Source organism: Lissotriton vulgaris, chromosome 2_1, assembly GCF_964263255.1.
Source record: "Lissotriton vulgaris chromosome 2_1, aLisVul1.2, whole genome shotgun sequence".
Classification (NCBI taxonomy): Eukaryota; Metazoa; Chordata; class Amphibia; order Caudata; family Salamandridae; genus Lissotriton; species Lissotriton vulgaris.
Window position 1 is genome coordinate 1,008,893,740 of NC_141687.1, and position 22,834 is coordinate 1,008,916,573.

Consider the following 22,834-nt stretch of genomic DNA (forward strand, 5'->3'; position numbering starts at 1 on the left):
GGTGTGGCCTCCAACAAACATTTGAGCACCTGCACTTCATATTTTACAAATTAAGCACTGCTAGAAATGCTATGGTGGATTTGTGTAGTGTTGCAGTGAAGGTCAAATGTGTCTGAATATGATTGAGGTAGTTCACGGAATCATGGAAATTCTCTTCATTGCCACTCCAAATGAGAAAAATATTGTCTATGTACCTGTGCCAACATTTAAGGTGTGACCACTGAGGGTTAAGGCTTCTGAGTGCATACGTGTGTTTTACATGGTTCATGTATATATTCGCCAGATTTGGAGCGAAAACTGCTCCCATGCTGGTGTCGGAGCATTACTAATAGTATATGTCCTCCTGGTATGAAGTAATTGGTCTGTAGTGCCACCCGTAGCAATGAGATTATAAATGAAGTGGGGACACAAAATGGCCTGGGTCTGGTATCTAACAGTTGTTCTATAACTAGGATGCTTTCATTTTGAGGGATGTTGGTGTATAACGACGATCTGTCTAGCGTGGCTAGCCAATCAGTTGCCAGATTATATGGTAAACCATCGGTTAATCATGTGCTTTGTGTCACGGACATAGCTATCTTGGAGGGGGGCAAAATCTTTGATAAAGAAATCGATGTATCTACCGATGGGTTCCAGGGTAGAGCCACAGCCGGATAGAATGGGTCTGCCTGGTGGGTTCGTAATGTTTTTGTGTACTTTTGGCAAAGTGTAAAGAACTGGAGTTCTGGGGTTGTCAGCATTAATAAATTCAAATTCTTTCTTAGTTAAGAAGCCCTGCTCAAAGCCCTCTGTTGTTATGTGCATTATTTCATTGCGGATTTCAGATAATGGATTGTGGGTAAACTTTTTAGTGAGGGAGAGGATCAGCTGGGTGTCGTCGGCGTAGGAGATGATGTTGAGGTTGTGTTGGCGGGCGATGGCTGCGAGACGGCTCATGTAGATGTTGAAGAGGGTGGGGCTGAGTGAGGATCCTTGCGGGACGCCGCAGATGACTTCGGTGGATTAAGAAAAATTATTCTGTTAGGATGAACACAGGAATAAATATAAATCTTGTCCAGCACCAATACAATAAAGAACCAAATTACATGTTTAATTTTCGGTACAATTAAACAAAATGAATTTAACAATAGCAAATAGTACTTAAAAACATGCAAGCAGCAGGGAAGAAAGAGGTTAAAGCTTGAGGAATAAAATATAGGGATTTCAGAAGCAATTTTTTTAAACTATTCCACAAAGTTTAATGTAGGGGTGATCTGGCTCTTCATAATTTGCTTTTGTGAGGACTGTGCCTTCATGAGCAAGGTTTGAATCATAAAACTTAATGAAAATCACTGTCTCACTATTTATCCACCCTTGCGGTCACATGGCCAACTAAGCCTTATCAAAGGGTGCAGATATTCCTAGCTAAAGAAGGCCTTGGTACCCAGTTTGTGATAGAAAATGTGTCTCATTGACAGCATAGCTCAAATGAGGCGATGTTTGATTAGGTCTAACCTAGTTGCAGCTGCGTTTTCACAGTTGATGCAAATATCCAATCAGAGTTGGTATTTTTTTAATTACACACATGAATAGTGTTCCCAAAAAATATCAATATATTAAGAGTTGATTGGGGGAATGTGGTAAAAAATGACAAAACACTAGTACATCGAAATAAAAACTGTTGGAGGATGTTTTCATTCATTCAAACATGATCTACCATTCACGATCACTAAGTGGTAGAGAGCATCACAACATGACTGAAGTTAAAAACAAAATAAAATAGCAAAATATCAAGGCTGTTACTATAACTATGGAATGGTTTAACCAAAGATTGCAGACATGGACCGTATGCAACCATTATTCAGTCATGAAAACACAGTAAGATGAAGCATTGCAGTTATCATGGCATAATCAAGTTACTTTGCTATGTTAGCTAACTTTCGCAATTTAACTGTGTATGAATACTGGGACAAGCTGAAATAAAGAGGAGCACAGTGGCAATTAATATCAATGCAACAGTAACATGACACCAAAATGGCAAATGCCTTAGAGCTTGGCAACTGTTATCAAGGAATCTAGGTAAATTAGCCTGATTCTTGGTTTTAGTGTTTAATTAGTTTGGGATGTGTTATGTCTGCCCTTTAAACTGGGGATATTTCATGACCTGGGGACCCAAGAGTTCTGGGTGAGTGGTTTCCCTCTCAATCAGAATCTCCCTTTGTGATTAAGCAACCAGAGTTAGAATGCAACCCCAGCAGGGCAAGGGGCTCACACTGGGCCAGGTAGGCTCTTCTTGATCAGACTAATATACAAGGCAAAAGCATGCTGAAACTTTACACAAAAATCAAGGTCAATTGCTGATCAAAACAAAGAGCGAGTCTGGCCACAATGTTTGTTACCCCACACCTGTTGGTTTCAAGCTTAGTAATAGTAACTTCTTGATTCAATTCTTCTCTGATCCCTGGTGAGGAGTGGAGACTTCTAGGGGATGTATGTCCATATTCTTACTCCTTGGACAGGCTAGAACTTTTATGTGTGGCAAAGGGAATCAATAGGGCAAGCAAGAGCTTCTGTAGGTCTTTATCCTTCTAACCATGGAAGAAAAAGGTAGTACTCAGTTCCACATACTAAAAGCACCAACAGCAGCAGAGTCCATGCAGATCTGTGTCCAAAGAAGGTTTAGTTAGCTGGAAGAAAGCTTTCACTTATATTTCAGGGAGTTGGGTAACAGTCCACTTCCTGTCTCAGTTAGCAAAACTCTAATCAAACAAGATAAAGTAGAGGTGTGCTTGGGTAGGGACGCCATTGTTCCCATATCTGAATGTGTTGTAGGAGCTACTGCCAGGTCACATATAACCTCCAGAATCCTGCCTTGGTGGGTCATCTTGCACATTACTTCCAGACAAGTCCAGAAAACAATAACGCCAAACTGGATATGAGGCTAGTGATGGGACTGTACTTGTCATACTCTGTGGATAACATTCATCCTTCATCTTGCAACCACCATTTTCACAAATGTAAGGATTTTTGTGATCAGCTACTCCTACCTATGACAGTTCTAAGATACTGATTGTGAAAATTCATTGATGCACACTCTTTATAGTCTTTTCAACCTCTGCAGCAAAGTTACTGCATGTAAATATTACCAAACAGAAGAAAGGTGACCTATCTGCTCCATGCTTTGGGCCTTCTATTAATCATGGAATCTCTAAGGGACTTGATAAGGACTGTAGAGTTTCTTTTGGCTTTTATCTAAGTTATTTCCCAAGGCCTTCTGCACTACATGGCACTGCAGACGGTGAAAACTAAGCATCTGCAGGTGGACCTGATCTCATGACAGATTTGGATGCCAGCAGATCTAGTAGGAAGCTCTGTAGGGACATTTTAGCTACAGATAAATGATCGCCATGGGAAATAGAGATTCATGTCAACTGAGTTGATTGTAGGCTCCTTTCTGATGTGTTATATATGTCAACCAACAGGGAAGAGCCTAATCACACGTGATGGTAGAGTCAACAAAAGACTTTTGACTCCACTTTCAAGAGGCATTTCAATAACTTCAACAACTTGAGGTTGGATTCTCCAATTGTGAGACTCTGTACCGGAGATGTGAGGGCTTTTCCAACTGGATCTGCTTGGTTCCCAGATGAATAATCAAAATACATTTCTTCAGAGGGAATCCAGAAGCATTAGGGATGAATATTTTTCTTCATGCAGGAGACAGCAGATCATATTGCTTCTGGTCCCTCTGAAGTCAAATGCTCTAACTTGGTGTTTTGAATCTCACAGACCTTTCAATTAAGTCTTTTGTTCCACATCCCTGGACAATTGATCTACTTAGAAGTCTAATAAGGTACACACACACACGCTCCTGCATGAGAAATTACAGGACCAGAAGGTCTGGTGGATTTAAGAGTACTGTGAAATCCCGGAACTTTTGTGAGGCTGAGATGCTCATCAGTATAACAAGGCACTGAGACACACAACAGCTACGTGTCGACTCGCTCAAACTGATTGCTCATGAGCATGATATAGAGTCTGCATACTAATTCAGCAACTTTAGTAAATGTGTTGAACTTGCTTTCGGAGAGTGGCCAAGAGATGACAGCATTCAGGATGATTAATGCTTTTAGATCAGCAATTTCAGCATGCCATGATTATGTTGAAAGAGGATCAATTGTAGAGCATGTGCTTCCATGAAAATTGAGGAGTAACAGGCGGGCAATCTCTCCTCGTCCACATGCATTCTTTGTAGAGAAAGTAAATAGTTTTCAGGCCATCCTTGTTAAGGCTCTACAATAGGTTTAGCCAAATTAAACTGCCTGGAAACATGAAAATACTGTTATACGAATTTCTAGTAGACAGTTGTTGGGTGTTAGAGCCCTTTATTTCTTTGCTCATTTTGAAGATTGCAGTCCGGCTGGTTGATTCAATTTTTAAGGAATTTTATTTTATACTGAGTCACAGGATGACCTTATAAGTGTGAAAGCTGCCTTAGACAAGCATAATAAAAACCTATATTTCGTGTTATAAATTAATGTTTTCTGGACTATCAATTAAGTCTTTATTCTGTTAAAGATACAGAGACAAATATAATATACCCTGACAGAATGTAAGAGTGGGCTTCAAAATGTTTTAGAGTGAAGATGTGCGTAGCACATGGTGCACCAGGGCCTGTAGTGGTGCATTAAGGAGCTAGTTACTGTTTGGTGCATGCCCAAAGCTTCTAAATCAGACTTGGATGCTCTGTGTTTCCTCCAGCCTTCAGGGCTGATTCATTGCTGGGGAAGCTGAACCTTTCATGAAATAATGGAGAGGAAGAGTTACAGTGCTTGCTTTTGGGATGTGAGATGAAGTGTGACGGTGTTTGTGAAGGCAGTCAGTGAGCCACTAAAATTCACATATTGTAGATTTGCTACAATTCAGCCCTTGGTTTCATGGCGGTTTTTGCTTTTTTAAAAGTTTTGTTGGGTTGGTGCTCAGTAAGTAAGAAACAAAGCATAATACTTGCCTCTCCATCCATATTGTAGGCTTTCTTTAACATTTGTCCAGAAAATCATTCTCGGGGAGACCTGCTGCTGAAGACTGGTGATAAAATGTTCTCTGATACTCAAATGGTGAGGGACAATATAAGGCTGTTCTCTGACTAGTTGAATGTCAAGAAGAAATCATCTGATTAGTTCTTCCTGTTCCATTTTGAAACACAGTGCGAACAAACGACTTCTGGTTGGTTTTTTTAAACCAGGAAAGAAAATCATTGTTTATAGATCTTTTTAGATGAAAAGATATATCCAACCCATGAAGAAAATATGCAGGATCCTCGGGATTTTTCCTGCTAATGATGAAATTGCTTACAAAGAGAGTTGACAGCACCACGTCTTTACCGCGTAAATCAAATACAAAGACTACTAGTCTTGATCAACACCGTTATCAGGGCCAGTCCCACTTATCCAGCTAAAACCTAATCTGAAATTAAAACTCTGTGGCATCTGCTACTCCTTTTGCACTGTACTATTGCCGACCCTTGTGCCAATTTAGGACATCCGTGATACGAGAGCAACAAGTAGTTGAAGTCAATCCACCGGGGTACTATTGTTGCCTTTACCATTGATTCAATGCTGAGGTAGTGTCAAGGCTCCACAGGGCAATTTTCTGTCATGAAACAAAGGTCAAAGAATCTAGTCATCCAAGAATTGTGGGAGATGCTCCAAAGCCCCTCATTCCAACAGAGGGTGCTTTAGCATCTAAGACAGGTGTTTCCCTCAGAAGCTTGTAAACAATTGTTCCGAAGAGAGCAGCCACTATTTGTCAGAAGTGGACAGTGGTATAGCCCTAGTATTTATTCATAGAGAGGTCCTCGGGGGAAGGATGGGAATAGGCACAAAAATGTCTTGGTTCTCTTCTATGTCAGTCACACTGATTCAACCTTTAGTATGGGCAATGCTGTGCTGTACATGCTGGTCTAGAACTCCAGTGACTCATCAGATAGAGCTGTGCAAATAGAAGGTAAGGATGTGCTCCACCAATTTCTATTGTATTGCACACACTATTACAAGTTCTACTCCCTGCAACCATTGGAAAACAGTGACACTGTATTTCACAACAGTATGGCACAAAACCAGAGACAAGCATAACAGAAACTTTCATTGGAGGGTAGATGGATTTATCGCTGATGACCACACTTTTGTACCATTGTGGTTTTCCTTTTCACCTTCTTACATTTATATGTACCATATTCATTGATTGAATTATTTACACATAAAGTCTCCTATTGCTAGACAATCGATGATTCCTTGTATTACTGGTGTCCTAATCCATACAAAAATATCAGCTAGTTTTTAAAGGGAGTGACCTTTCCACCAAAACGCATTTGATACCTAAATAGCTTTGTACATAGAGTAAACTTTATTTCTACCCCATTTTATAATGTCACCCACCTTATGTTGATGGCTATTGACTCCATGTAACTCATCTGGTGAACACTTTTGCTAGATCTTATGCAGTCACTGACAATGTTTACAATCCTGTGCAATGTTGGTCTTGGTAGTGGAGGGGATAGTTGTAGCGGTAATGGGGACAGGTGGAAATGGCATGTGAATACAAGCGGGACTTGGCTGATGTCGGGTAGCTTTATTGATCGCTTTTCAAGTAGAAAGTAATCTGACATTACTGTAAAGTACAAAATATTCTCTGCATAAATTGTTTAGCTGAGCTTACGGGTTCATCGAATATGATCATTCTTTCTGATGCTAACATGAAATTACAATATGCATTTTCAGCTTGAGTGCTTATATTATGCTTATGGCTGAGATACCCGCCACCCCCTCTCAACACAATCCCCAAAGAGGAGGGAAACCGGAAACAGTTCTTAAAGTTTTTGGATGTGGGATGGAGTGACCATCCCGGCCGTATTTATTAAAACAAAAAATTAAAACATTAAACGTTTTCATGTTATGTACAATTTCATTATCACATTACGATGTTTGGCTAACCTTAACATAATCTCTAATACAGAGGTTCTCCTAGCCGAACTAGCATCCTACAAAAACATTCTCTAAGAACACTGAAATTGTACATCCTAACGTTTAAGGGCCAACGGCAAGGTCATAACCGGTGTCAAGATCCCTAACCAGACTTACCCCTCCCACTTAGGAGGGGCGATGGCACAGGGGCTTACCTCAAGTGCAACTACTAACAATTTCCCTTGACTTGACGGGGGCACTTAAGACTCGACGCCATTTAAAGGTCGTTCGAACACTTGTGTGTGGTATCTAGAAGGTATCGTTGACCTCTCCCCACCCCACACAACTTACCGCATCTGCCGTCGCAGATGACACTGGCCCCGGGAAATTCCCCAGGAGGGGGCTGTAACCCCTCCTACAAAGGAAGGGGCCTTGACCGCCTTTCCTTTACTTCCGGCGACCCGCCCTTAGACGGGACCGCCTCCCCACTGAGGGGCCAATGGCCACCTCTCCCGAGCGCTCCCATCCGTGTTGGGTGACGCCCACTCATAGGGATCTACCAATTAGTGCTCACCGATCATGACCTTACCGCCTACCAAAAAATAAATACGACAATTCTTAAACCTATGAAAACATTGGTCGCTACGACCGAAAAGAACATGCTAGAAATGCAACACTACATCAAATTATTTTAATCGTAACAACCTAAACGATATTCACCATACTTTATTATGATTAACCACAAACTGATACTGTTACAGCCTGTAAACGAAACGGAAAAACAAACTTATCAATTCACTTTATTGCACAACAACTTTGCTGTCCTCAGGGGCTGGTGGGTGGGTCAAAATTGGCTCTTCGTTCCGTCCCGAGCTCACGTGTAGCGAGGAGGTGCAGCTTCGGAGCACAAGAACAAGAGGACGTCTTCTGGTCTTGCGCCTTCTTTTATCCGTCTTCAGGGCGGGCGAGAACCCGCCCCTGCCCGCCCCGGGGGCGTGGCTGGCTGCGTCGGTGTCTAGGCCAGCCCACTCTAGGGCGGGAAAAAGCGCGCCCCGGCTACGCCGCTTCGGGCATACCAGCCGAGACGCGCCTCCCGCCCAAAAATGGCTTCCCGGGGGGATCGAGGCACTCATCCATACGTTCGGGGGGACCGAGTGGTCGCCCCTTTCCATATGGCTGAGATACCCGCCACCCCCTCTCAACACAATCCCCAAAGAGGAGGGAAACCGGAAACAGTTCTTAAAGTTTTTGGATGTGGGATGGAGTGACCATCCCGGCCGTATTTATTAAAACAAAAAATTAAAACATTAAACGTTTTCATGTTATGTACAATTTCATTATCACATTACGATGTTTGGCTAACCTTAACATAATCTCTAATACAGAGGTTCTCCTAGCCGAACTAGCATCCTACAAAAACATTCTCTAAGAACACTGAAATTGTACATCCTAACGTTTAAGGGCCAACGGCAAGGTCATAACCGGTGTCAAGATCCCTAACCAGACTTACCCCTCCCACTTAGGAGGGGCGATGGCACAGGGGCTTACCTCAAGTGCAACTACTAACAATTTCCCTTGACTTGACGGGGGCACTTAAGACTCGACGCCATTTAAAGGTCGTTCGAACACTTGTGTGTGGTATCTAGAAGGTATCGTTGACCTCTCCCCACCCCACACAACTTACCGCATCTGCCGTCGCAGATGACACTGGCCCCGGGAAATTCCCCAGGAGGGGGCTGTAACCCCTCCTACAAAGGAAGGGGCCTTGACCGCCTTTCCTTTACTTCCGGCGACCCGCCCTTAGACGGGACCGCCTCCCCACTGAGGGGCCAATGGCCACCTCTCCCGAGCGCTCCCATCCGTGTTGGGTGACGCCCACTCATAGGGATCTACCAATTAGTGCTCACCGATCATGACCTTACCGCCACAGGTCCGGATAGTTGACCGGCTATCCGGACCCCCCACAAAACTCCTACCTAAAGGTCATGTTTTAAAGATTTTAACCAGGCTAGGAAGTCTCCTATGAGTAACTCATTCCCCGCCCTCGACAAATGCACACCATCCCCCAGATACATACTGTCATCATTAATACAATTATGCGAGATCGAATGCAATGTCTTGGAACGGAACAACCTACTCACTTTGTTATTCAATTTTTTAACAGAATGATTCAAAGCAGGGATCGAGATAGCCCCCCGCCAAACTTTACGTGGGATCATATGAGACCACGCAATCAGGCACCCCGGAACTCTCCTCGCTAACCAACTTACCGTGGAAAGCATAGCCTCCAGGAGAAGTCGTCTACCGGTGGTGACCAAATCATTGCCCCCTAAATGCACTATGACTATGGACGGCGGTGACCTCATCCGCTCTAACAAGCCCTCAAAAAATTCCTGAAACTGGTCAATACAGAGACCGCCCCTTCCGTAGAAGGACACTCTGTACCCGTATTCCCCAGGTACGTGAAACATGTCACCTGCTTTGAATACGTCTGCGGCCCGTCTCACGTATGAGTGGCCCACGACCCACACCTCCTTCCTCACAGCCGGTGACGTGCGACCGCTGGCCTGGTGTTGGGTCGACTGCTCAGTCTGCCCTGCCGCGTAGGCTTGCGCAACTGAAAACAAACAAAAGACAAGAGGCGTGAGTACATGATTACAGCTTCACAACATGTGCAATCGCACGTACCTCTTATAACAATTGGAGGACCAGCGCCCCACACGTTTCACTTGTTCTACATTAAGACCCCTGGCTGTAGCTTCAGTGGCAGCCCCTATACGAAAGGAGTGGGTCCCAAATTCGCCCGGGTCTAAGCCCGCTGCGGAAATGGCCATTGCAAGCACCCGTTGAAACTGAAACCTCGTCAGCGGGGTGGCGTCTGCATGCCTCAACAATGTCCCCCCCCATGATGCCACTCTCTGTGCTAGGTAATCTTCTACGCACTGTACCGGACACATGGATGACTCGGGGTCCCTGCGAATGATCGTGCAGTCCCCTCTCCCATCTTGGTCAGTCTTAGACCTGAGAAAGGAGACAATCATCGCATTCCCCCTGATCTGAACATGCTCCCTGCACAAGCCCCCCGTCACATCCTGTTTGTTCCTTGCAACCAGCTCACTAACTCTCATAGCCCCGTGAAACGCCAGCGTAAATGCAGTCCGGAACAAACAGGTCTCAAAAGGGGACGAGCATGTGGTAGGGAGTGTGTCCAGTAACTGGGACAACCTGTCTAGACCTATCGGTCGCCTCACGTCTACTCTGCGACCCTCTAGGCGTTGCCACCCCCGCAGCGCTTTCTGTACTGTGAAAGACGCTGTTGGGTCCAGGATGCCATGGGCCCTGGCAACAAAGGAAATGGCGGCACGATGCCTTTGGGCCGTAGCCACCGATTTCCCAGCCCTATGTAAAGACATCAGAAAGAGTACTACCCACTCTTCCTGACCCCACAGACCCCCTCTCTCTGCCCCTAAAAAGGCTAAATAGGCCTGGAACGCCCCTTCGTATGCCTTCCTTGTCCTGGGTGCTAGACTCTCTCCCACGAGGTGACGAAGTTCGGGGCACCGAGAGACCAGAGAGCTTCGGGGAAGGGTGCCGGCTCCGGGTCCGCTGAAGGAAGGAAACCCGAGAAAGCCTGCATGTGAAAACGAGACAGTGCGTCAGCAGCCTGATTCATCACCCCTGGGACATGTTTTGCTCTGAATACCACGTTCAGTTGCATACATAGTAGGACAATTTCTTTGAGCCGCCTCAAAATCAATTTACAATGGGCTGACTGACTATTGATGCATTCTACCACGGTCATATTGTCGGACCAAAAAACGACAGAATGATCTCTGAAACCTTCTGGCCAGGTTCTCAGGGCCACGAGAATGGGAAATAATTCAAGGAAAGCAATATTACTCGTTAGCCCCTTCTCGTGCCACCATAGGGGCCATCTTTGAGCAGACCAGTTCGTGCCGAAGATGGCGCCAAAACCTATGCTTCCTGCTGAATCTGTCCATAGCCCAAGCTCTTCTGAGGACACGGCTGGCTTGTTCCAGACGACTCGGCCATTGAAGTCCGCCAAGAATGCTAACCATATCCGCATGTCCTGGCGGACCTCAGCCGATAACCTTGTGCGATGATGACCCTCCTTCAGGCCAACCATCGCTTGGGCAATGGAGCGGGAAAAGGGGCGAGCCATTGGGATTACCCTCAAGGCAAAGTTCAACTTTCCCACTAATTGTTGCAACTGATGCAGTGTAACCTTAGGTGTATTCAAACATACTCGGAGGGCTGTCCTGAATTTCAACACTTTGTTAGCTGGTAAACGGAAACACCCCTCCCCTGAGTCCAACTCGATCCCCAAAAACTCGAGGCAAGTCGTGGGACCCATAGTTTTACCCGGTGCCAACGGCACGCCAAATTGACTCATCAATACACAGAATTCATCTAAGGCCTGGGCACATTCGGGAGTTCGGGCGGGACCAAGGAACAAAAAGTCGTCAAGGTAGTGCATTACATTTCGAAAACCCGTTTTCTTAGTGAACACCCATTGCAGGAAAGTACTGAATTGTTCAAAATAAGCACATGATATAGAGCATCCCATTGGCATACACCTATCCATGTAAAATGATCCCTGGAACCCGAACCCCAAAAGACGCTGATCGTCTGGGTGTACCGGGAGCAACCGGAACGCTGACTCGATATCAGATTTCGCCATCAACGTCCCGGGCCCCAGGCGATTCAAGATGGCTACTGCCTCATCAAAAGATGCGTATCGCACCGAACAAACTTCCGGATCAATTGCGTCGTTCACCGAAAGACCATGTGGAGCAGACAGATTATGAATCAATCGAAACTCACCTGGGTCCTTCTTGGGGACCACCCCTAACGGAGAACAAACGAAATCCGGTACCGGGGGTACACTAAACGGGCCGGCGACCCGTCCCCGGCTAACCTCTTTCTGAATTTTCTCTTGCACTACAGATGTATGTTGTAAAACGGAAAGTTGATTTTTGCACATCCCTACACCCTGAAAGTCCCCTACCGGGATGCGGAAACCATGTGTAAAACCGTTCCGCAGCACCCCGGCAGAAGTCCGATCCGGGTATTCGCTGAGCCAGGGAATCATTGCCAAGGTATCAATCGGAGTTGGTAACGGCGCCCCTCGGCCTAGATTAGACCTGTTTGGCGCCTCCCTTACCCCCATTCTCACCCGTTCTGGCTCTGCACGATGACTCAGGATGGGATGACCCACACGTACTACATTCGTGTCTAAATTTACATGATCCCGGAGGCCTGGTACATTTCCCTCTGTTGAAGTTATAACAGAAACCTTTTTTCCCTGTATTGCCTGCGGGCCTCGACTGGTCGTCGGTGCTCGTACTTGGTCGAAAGGGCGACCCCACATTTTGGCGGGAGTAATCAACAACATTGCTCCCAACCAATGGCATTCTTAACATTCCCGATTCTTTCATTTTGTCCCATGTTAAAGAATCGTAACAATCCCAGGTTAAACTCTTGTTATGTTCTTTTTCTTTCCTGAACAGGTTATCATAACAAAACCAATGGTTACCTTGATACGCTGTCGAGTAACCCATAATTCTTGATTGGTAAACGGGAAACTCAGGAAGCAACTCGGGCCTACGTTCCCCCAAAATCGATGTAAAAATACCCCACACATTGCCCCAGTTACCAATATTCTCATTTACCTTAAAGGCGGCCATTTTTGCGCGCCAAACACTCGGATGCATTAGGTCCTTCTGACTTTTTACATGCTCCACATCATAATGATCAACAAGCAAGGAAAAAATATTCACGTATTCCCCTGCCCAGATCTTTTCCTTTATCGCTAAGGGCACATGTTGTCCCAATCTCTCTCTACGAGAGGGTGCTGACTCGTCCCGTGCAATCGGCAATGGCCGCTTACCTGAACTGGACGCAGCTTCTGCCGCTTGCGGCTTGTCTATCACCGCCAACGGTGCAGCCACTCTAGCTGCCTCTTTCTTCTCACGAAGCCCTTTTATCAGCGCTTGTGCCTCGGCAGCCGTGGCGCCATCACTGCTATCCCCCAACCATGCTGCTAGCTGTGCTGCCAGCTCGGGGGGCATGTCTTCCTTGGGTGTCGGGGTGACGACAACGGGGATTGGATTCCCCTCGACCGGTACTGGGGTCGGCGCCTCGAGCGGGGCAGAGGGAACCGGGACGTCTCCACCGGCTGGAACCCTTCTCGGCCTCTTAGGTCTCCCTCCAGCCGGCGCAGGGCCCGAACCCTCCTCCCCATCTCGCTCCGCCAACCGTTTCTTTATGTCGGACACCTCTTTGCAAAGGGCCCGCACCATCTGGTCGGTCGTCATTCTCTTTGCGCCTTTCTTGGGCATCTCTCCGAGGAAGTATCTGGAAGACAAAGAAAAGGATCAAAACGCTCAAAATTGGCTCTTCGTTCCGTCCCGAGCTCACGTGTAGCGAGGAGGTGCAGCTTCGGAGCACAAGAACAAGAGGACGTCTTCTGGTCTTGCGCCTTCTTTTATCCGTCTTCAGGGCGGGCGAGAACCCGCCCCTGCCCGCCCCGGGGGCGTGGCTGGCTGCGTCGGTGTCTAGGCCAGCCCACTCTAGGGCGGGAAAAAGCGCGCCCCGGCTACGCCGCTTCGGGCATACCAGCCGAGACGCGCCTCCCGCCCAAAAATGGCTTCCCGGGGGGATCGAGGCACTCATCCATACGTTCGGGGGGACCGAGTGGTCGCCCCTTTCCAAAAGTAATGTACACTGCAGAATACAATAGACTTACATCATCATTTCACATTGTATGTACTCAAATGCAGGATATCAGTAATGCCTTCCATTTCCTTGACTTATGTTACATTTGGTACTACGACAGTATCAATGTAAAGAACCTGTTCATTTAAATCTGTTGTTACCTGTTTTGTACCTGTGCAGTTAATCATGCAAGAGCCTATATTTGTAGGTTTTAGCAACTCATTTCCTGTCTCCGTAATATCATTATAATGTCTTTCTATGTTCTTTTATGGAGCTGTGGATGCTTGGGAATTCAAACTGTACTTGGCTGTGGAGCATTTAGCAAGAAACGCCTTAATGATTGTGGGAAGTGCTACTTTATGCAAATGAGATAGATTGAAAAAAAGGAAAAGTAATTTGCTGCAAATGCATTGTAATTTGTAGTCGTGAGGTGTGAAAGTGTGATTTAAAAGGAATATTCATTTGACAGTATTTAAATGAGATAATTGGGAAATATTTGCTCTAGACTGCAGACTTTGAGGGCAGTCGTTTACGGAGTCTAATTATTCAATGTGGTATTTGATTGTTGGAACTAAATGTGATGTTCAAAACACTTTACTAGGGGGTGAGTACAAATATATTGTTTTATTCTCAATTAATTTTTATAAACATAATATCAAGACTATAGTGGGCTAGTCAAAATGTGTAGGTGTGCTTGTTAAGTTTGCTTGTAACTTTGGATAATGAAGTACGCATTCAGAAAGACCATGTTATTAATAATTGCTAGCAATGTACAATGTAAAGTAAACTTATTTTACTGAACATATGTTCTGGAAATAAGTGGCGTAATCTCATTCATGCACCACCTGTGTTGTCGTTTACTAGCAGAAGTGCAGGGGCAAGCATTCCTTTTGCAGATACATGTCTTACTGTACCCATTGTAATGCAAAAACTCGGGAAACATTCCTGCTTCGATCGTCATATCTATCGTTAGGGGTTTTGTGGGATGTGTGTATACATGTACATTGGAATGGGTGCGCTTTTTTGCCAAGAAGATTGCTTGGTGAGTTGCTAGCTTGCTGCTGTGGTGTAGTGATCTGCTGGTCAGGAGGACATCTTAGTCTAACATCCTTCAGAGAGGGAAATAGGGAATGAATATATATATATATATATATATATATATATATATATATATATATATATATATATATATATATATATATATATATATTCTCCAATTACCAATCCGGCGCTTGAAACCACCAAACGGAGAAAGACACGGACTCCAGGATTAATGTACACACTGCTGGCTGCAGTGACTTTTATTTTAAGGATAGTGCGAGATGTCAGACAGGATGACGAGTTTCGGCTAGCGTGTAGCCTTGCTTACATTATATATATATATATATATATATATATATATATATATATATATATATATATATATATATATACATACATACATATATATATATATACTTGTGTATATACCACACACACATCCCCTCCCATCAGTAATTGTGCTTGGAATAATGAATGACACGCTAATACGGCTTTATCGGCATGGCCTCCTTTTAGCGTTGATTGGCCCTACTTTGCTCCCTCGACACAACAGAACTGTTTTTAGACGATTCCTCAAAAGTTAGGAGGGATAATCAGCTATCACTTAGAAATGCGAGTAAGAGATTGTTGTTTGCATTTCCTTTTGATAGAATGTACATGCTGTGGAAGCCACATGCTTTATTGTTTGTCAGTGTCTACGAACATAAAGTTACTACAAAGTGGCAGTAATTCTGCTTGATTTTAGTGTTGATGGCATTTCAGAGTTCAACATGCTGTCAGCAAATCAAGTAGTGAAACGTGTAATAACGATGGTGATCAAAGTGATAAAGTTTTTTAGCGTGTGCTAAGGCCGCCCTGCTCAAAATTAACGTGTTGCATATAATTCGTCAGTTATTCCTTTTTGCTGAAGGAACTGCAGTCTATTTATTCATATTGTATTTTGCTTTTGTTTCCTTTGGAACTGTCACTGCTGCTTGTAACTGGGATTTGCCCTGAATCTTGGCCCTAGCAGTTATATAAATCTACTAAAATGTCAGCCTGAAGTAGTCCCCTTGTGCGCCAAGCTTGCTGGAATGTTCTGTGCTCAGTAACTATTTAACAGACAAAGAACAGAACAATAATGCCACACAAATAACGCGAGAGACTAATGAATTGATGTATCTTTTTGGCAGCCCTTCATTAAAGGCGCATTCTTTCCCCCTTCTTGTTAAATGGCTTGGAGTAAGTCCCCTGGCACCAGACGGGGTTCGTTGCTGATAATTCACAGTTGGTGAATAGTGATTTGCTTTTGGTTTGCCAGAAGAATGTAAAATCGTTTGTCTTTTTAATTTAGTAAAGCAAGATTGGATTGTGTCTAAAGTGTTATTGCTGTTATTCCCTCCGTGTATTTTGCACGTCCCTTTATTTGTAATTATAAAGTCACGGTGCATTTAGTGTGAGATCAATTTGAATGCGTTTTGTTTCACGTTGTCGGTGACTGTTTCTCTGTGTGGTTTGCTGCTGCCCTTTTGTTCCCTGATTTGCTGACCAGACTTCTTGCTTGACAACAAACGGCTTAAGTGTGTTTTCAAAGCAATTGCTGAGCTTTTATTACGCAAGCCTACGCATTTGAGAGAGACTGCGTGGGGCCGTGAAGGGAAAAAGTGGGGAATGCGTTTTAATGGTTAATAAAAACGGATTTTTTTTATATAACAATTGAAACTCCGAGAAACGCGGTAGCTCCAAAAATCGAATTCAAAGGTATGCAAATGCCTTGGCATGTAGTTGGAAATTATTCCCGTTACTTAGGCATTTATTGTGTAATTACTGCAATCCCTTCCCACCTTGTTTTCGGTATTTCTAAATCATTAGTGGAAAGCATGACAGCAGTGCCAGCCCTGGCATGCTTCTCTTTGACTAAAACCTTGTAAATTAACACAATTAGCACAGCATCATCCTGCTAATTAACTTCCAGTGTCTGGTACAGTGGTTTTGCAAACAAGGGAGAGGGAGTCAGAAGGGAATCCGCGTGCCGTCCTCCCGCCGCCGCTGATGCTGCGTTGGGTTTAGCCCATTCAGGCTAAACTGGCCATGTCAGATGCCAGAGACAGGCAATGATGAGCAAAAGGAGTGTGTGTGTGTGGGGGGGGGGGGGGGGAATTAGGTGGGGAGAGCTGTCAAAATAGACTACAGAAAACCAGAAGGGAGCTCGTGTTACAGTGCTTGCCTTACGCTGGCTGGGCCACCTTATCAGAGCATCTGTGCCAGAGGGCAGTGTTTGTAAAAAACACCTTTAGTAACATGAGAAATTAAGAGATAGCTTGTATACGGTTACACCAGTGTGCACAGCCAATACGGAGCAAGAGAAATGGCCTGAAGCGTGTAAGTGTTCCTAATGTGTGCCGCGAATTACAGAAAATGAAACCGCTGCAATTAAACATGTAGAAAAGGGACGGTCGAGGGTAGATAGCTTCTCCTCCTACAAAGATTCCAAGCAGCCATTATTTGCTGCCGTGGTTTTCTGGGGTTAGGCTGCCTGGCACTGTTTTTATTTTGTTTTACCCTGGAGGCTTCCAAGGGAGAAAAAAAAACAGCAAGCTAGAAGACCGACAGACAAGTGATGCTTGTGTTTTTTTTTTTTTGAGAGCCTTAACAACAGAACTGAGAGGCAGAAAGGAGCCAGTTGTAATTCATACCGAGTTGTAGGCTTTGTGTGATGAAAGCGACAGAGCGCTGCCTGGGAGATTGCTTTGCTGCACTCCACGAAGCAGATTTGAAACTGTCGTGGAGCACTTTAGATGAGACTTGGATTATGGAATGACCTGCAATGTCTGTGTCATATTGTTCCGCGCAGGGTGCATTATACTGCGCTAACTAGGTGTTCAGCACCAAATAAGAGAGGTATCCCAGATGTGATCTGTCAGCTGTGTCTCATATTTTTATATTGGGGAAAAAAATAAAAACCGAAATAGTAATCTAAACTGACAGGATAGTTGGGGATTTCTAAGATTAATAACCAACCCAAAACTGCTTTTCAAATCTGAGATAAATGTAAAAAAAAAATTATACACACACACACACACATATATGTTTTAAATTCGTGCGGTGTACATTATTAATAGTTTATTGCATCTATCTATGGTGTTCAGAAATATTTTGTTAATTTCAAAAGACTACGCTGCTTATTAATTATACTGAAAAATATATTGATAGCATATGTATTTAAACGCTTCTCAAAACAGTTGCTGACTTTATTTTTTGTTATTTCCAACGCCTGTAGGCTTGAAGATGCAGTGGACGCCGGAGCATGCCCAGTGGCCAGAGCAGCACTTTGACATTACGTCGACCACCCGTTCCCCAGCCCATAAAGTTGAAGCTTACCGAGGCCACCTGCAGCGCACCTATCAATATGCATGGGCCAACGATGACATCTCTGCCCTCACTGCATCTAACCTGCTGAAGAAGTATGCAGAAAAGTATTCTGGAATTTTAGAAGGACCGATTGATCGGCAGATCCTTAGCAGCTATTCTGATGCACCATCTGGGCTAGTTAATGGTCGAAAAAACGAAAGTGAACCTTGGCAGACCTCTTTGAATGCAGATGGAGTTTATCCCATGAATTGCGTTACAGACATCATTGCTGCCAATAAAGGTGGTGTGAATGCAAGCCTGCCTTCGGCAGATGTGTCTGCCAGTATAGGAAGTTCACCCGGTGTGGTCAGCAACCTATCAGAACCCAGTTATTCCAGCAGCAATTGTGGAAATCATACAGTACCCACTCTTCATTCAGGACTTCCATCTCAGGAATATGGTTCAGGATATAATGGATCTTATTTGCATACAGGTTATGGCAGTCAGTCATCCACTACACTAAACTCATCCCATCCTTCCCCATTACATCCTCCACCACCAGCCCTGGTACCTGGCTACAATGGGACCGCCAGTATCGCTTCTTATAACTACCCTCCTACGAGTTATCCACCTCAAACTGCAGTTGGCCCAGGCTACAGTCCAGGTGGTGCACCTCCACCTTCAGCGTATCTTCCTTCCGGAATTCCTGCTCCAACGCCTCTTCCTCCTACCACTGTATCTGGTTACAGCTACCAGAATCATGGTTTAACTCCCATTGCACCGTCCGCATTGACAAATTGTTCAGCAAGTTCTCTGAAAAGAAAAGCATTCTATATGGCAGGACAAAGAGACATAGACTCCAGCTATGTAAACTACAGCTACAGCCAACAGAGATCAACACAGAGCCCTATGTACAGGATGTCTGAGAACAGCATCTCAAACAGGGGAAATGGGTTTGACAGAAGTACTGAGCCATCCTCCTTAGCTTTTAAACCAACAAAGCAGCTAATGTCTTCAGAGCAGCAACGGAAATTCAGCAGCCAGTCCACAAGGGCATTGACACCGCCATCATATGGCACGTCTAAAAATTCACTGGGTTCAAGAACAAATGAGTCCTTTGGAAAGTATGCTTCCCCGGCAATGAATGAACACAGTGAGGAACATAGACAGCTCATTACTCATACAGTGCAAGGCCCAGGACTTTGCACAGCTACCTCATCCAGCCACTCTGTGGACGAACAGCTGAAGAACACTGAAACACACCTCATTGACATTGTAACCAATGAGATAATAAACCAAGGACCTCCAGTGGACTGGAATGACATTGCTGGCCTAGATCTCATCAAAGCTGTTGTTAAAGAGGAGGTTTTGTGGCCTGTATTGAGAGCAGATGCATTTAATGGCTTGACTGCTTTGCCTAGAAGCATTCTTTTGTTTGGACCCTGTGGGACAGGCAAAACTTTATTAGGCAGGTGTATAGCCAGTCAATTGGGTGCCACATTTTTCAAAATTTCTGGCTCTGGACTTGTTACAAAGTGGCTAGTTGATGCAGAGAAAATAGTTCATGCCTCTTTCTTGGTGGCAAGGTGTCGCCAGCCCTCAGTAATTTTTCTCAGTGACATTGAAATGCTTCTTTCTTCCCAAGTCAGTGAAGATCACAGTCCAATAAATCGAATGAGAACTGAGTTCCTTATGCAGCTGGACTCTGTGCTGTCATCAGCAGAAGACCAAATTGTTGTAATTTGTGCCACAAGTAAACCGGAAGAAATTGACGAATCTCTTCGTAGGTATTTCATGAAGCGACTTTTAATACCACTGCCTGACAGCACAGCAAGGCACCAGATAATTGTACAGCTGCTCTCACAGCATAGTTATTGTTTGAATGACAAAGAGGTTGCCCTGCTTGTCCAGCGCACCGAAGGATTTTCTGGACTGGATGTGGCCCATCTCTGCCAGGAAGCAGTGGTAGGGCCTATACATGCCATGCCAGCCACAGACCTAACAGCCATTATGCCAGGACAGTTGAGACCAGTTACCTATCAAGACTTTGAAAATGCATTCTGCAAGATTCAGCCTAGCATATCCCAGAAGGAGCTTGATACATACATTGAATGGAACAAAATGTTTGGTTGCAGTCAGTGATCATCATTGTGAATAAATTTGGCGCTCATAACGTCCTACATAGGGATATATTCTCGTTTTAGCCATGCTGAAATGGCAGATGGTACTTTGCAGTCATGAGTAAACTTGCATAAAATGAGTCAGGGTAGACCTGAAGGAAAACATGCATCACCCTAGCACTGCTGGTCTTCGGACCACATGTGAAAGGAAGCATACTGTGATGCTTCTATTCATGCAAGACAATACTGACCAAGGATGGGGCACAACTGGGCCGGCTTTAGAAGGACGTGAACTGTGTGTGTCGATTCCATTCTGCTGTTCTTGAGATTTAGTTGCTGTCAAGTGCCTGAAGTGGTGCTTTAGTTTTTGTTTGCCTCACAATTACATTGGTGGCATGTGCTAATATAAAGAGCTTTAACTTCAAACATTGTTTGACTAAAGAGAAGAACAATTGTGTTGGGACATCGTAAACCAGATTCTTTGCCATCCGACTAGCAACAGTATTCCTCAAACCCGTCTGTTCTAGATTTAGTCAAGAACAGTTAAAACGGGATAGTGTTAATCTGGACCTTAATTTCCATAGTTCACTGTTTTTGATGTTCTGTCTGCAAAAACTCAGGAAAGCTATATTTTGTTTTGTACAGTACCTCAAAGGAATGTGTTTAAAGCACTATGTACTGCTGAGTTATGTATTATCCAATGATACTTTATTTTAAGATGTATATTTACCTCAACAAATGGAAGGTGGTAAGGGATTGAATGTATACAGAATGGGTCTAGTGTAACATGGCGGAATTTTTTTTTTAAATTGAAAAAGGAAGCTATTTATCCATGTTAATGGCCTCCGTCAATGGATGGAATAAACATATATTTGTGTCGCAGCAAAATATACATCCTTACGATATTGCCCCCTGGCACCTAAGGGGTAAATTCGTTTGGAAGCCATTTGACAAATTTTCCACTTTATATGTAGACATTTGGTATAACCTGAAACCGTGCACTTTGGATTTCTTTTGGGATGCACTAGACTTTTCAACAATCGGCCAGTGGATTGGATTCCAGTGTTTGGGATGCTGCTTACGTAGTGCAATTACATGAATTACCTTTATGTTGCATGGACATTCTTCCGAGTTGTTCAGTATTATTTTACATTGTATTGTAGTGTCCTTAATAACACTAGAAGAAAATGTGTACTCCTGTGTGTCCCCTTACATCTCTACCTCAGTTTTGTTAAAACCATCAAAAGAGAAGAAAGGGAATCCCTTCTTCTCAGAAAACCAAATTGCAACATATGTTTCAAGGCACATCTTCCTTTGTCCACTCCCGAAGTCCTATAAATGTGACCCTTCTCTTCGCCAGCAGACATACTATAGTGTCTTCCTTCTCTAAAGAGTAGCTGGCGTGCGTGGCATTTTCCTCACTTCTCCCTGGCCCCCGCAGAGTCTTTTTATCCTTTTATGTTTTGTGTGCCACTTGATTCATGACAGTTGATTGATGTTGGGTGATGTCTCCGAGCAGGAGCGACATTGGCTGCAGCTGCCCCAAACCCTCTGCTGCATGAACACAGAACGATCTTGAGTTTTGAACATAACGTTGTTTGCTTAATAATGACAGTACCAAAATTGTTGAACAGCACTGGAATTTGTTTCCGTTGACTAATGTACACGATAAAACATGAAATAAATGTACAAAGAGCATCTGTGTGAATATTTCTGAGCTAGGTCCTTGTATTTTTTTCTGCACACAAGATTGTATTATTTACTTTTGAAGACATAATGAGAGATGAAAAATGCCATGGATATTTAAGTTCTATTTCGTGAGCAAATCAACCAAATAAATTGTATACAAAGACATCCAAGCACCATTTTACAAATTGAAGCTCGATTCCGTCTTTAAACCCTCACGGAATTCTGTGCCTTGAATGAAGGAAGCCATGAAAAACATTTTACAAATGTTGCCCAGAATTGATAAAACATGAATTTGATTTTCCGTTGATATTAATTTAGATCATAGCCAATGCAGGAACTTATTGGCATGTTTTTAGTAAAATCGACTTGGTGACCCATTTCCTGCCTTTCAAATAGTAAAATCAAGAAAACAAGTGCATTGATTGACTTGCAGTTGTGACACAATTGTCACCATGCACTCTGATGCTTTTCAGCGGTCATGCAATTTTGTGGTTGTTTTATGCTTCAATGACTTCATTTTCCTTGCGATGCAGATTGTAATAATCTCTTGATTACCCTGTGATTAATTAATATATTAATTAACTATGAAAATAATATGTAGTTATGCTAAAATATACCGGCAGCAATCTGGGCTATCACAAATTGTAAAAGAACATTTCTGTGGAACATTGCTCAGTACTCATGTTAGGTATAGATGACAAAGATATCACCAAAAAGAATGATGGGGAGCATTATCTTTGTGCTAAAATCTATTATGGGGAACTAAAAAAGTAATTTAGTTTGTTACTCATTTATACCAGTAAAACAATTAAAAAAGTAAGTTGTGGTATACTGAGACGAAGTAATGCCAAAGACTCAGCCTTATACTCCTGATACCACCATAATTGCAATAGTAAAATACAGCCTTTTTGTAATGCTCTTAATCATGTAATTGCATATTATGTTAATTGTAAAGGAAAAAATGCATTGTGGGTG

At 43.8% G+C, this 22,834-nt stretch overlaps 1 protein-coding gene across 1 annotated transcript in view; it reads left to right on the forward strand.

Moving 5' to 3' along the window:
* Nucleotides 1–21,868, forward strand: part of FIGN (fidgetin, microtubule severing factor) — a 210,255-nt gene extending 188,387 nt beyond the window's left edge. Inside the window, exon 3 of the mRNA XM_086956602.1 lies at nucleotides 17,980–21,868. Within this exon, the coding sequence (XP_086812728.1) occupies nucleotides 17,980–20,192 (2,213 nt within the window). The 3' untranslated portion in view covers nucleotides 20,193–21,868. The remainder of the gene's footprint in view (nucleotides 1–17,979) is intronic.
* The last annotated feature ends 966 nt before the right edge of the window (nucleotides 21,869–22,834 follow it).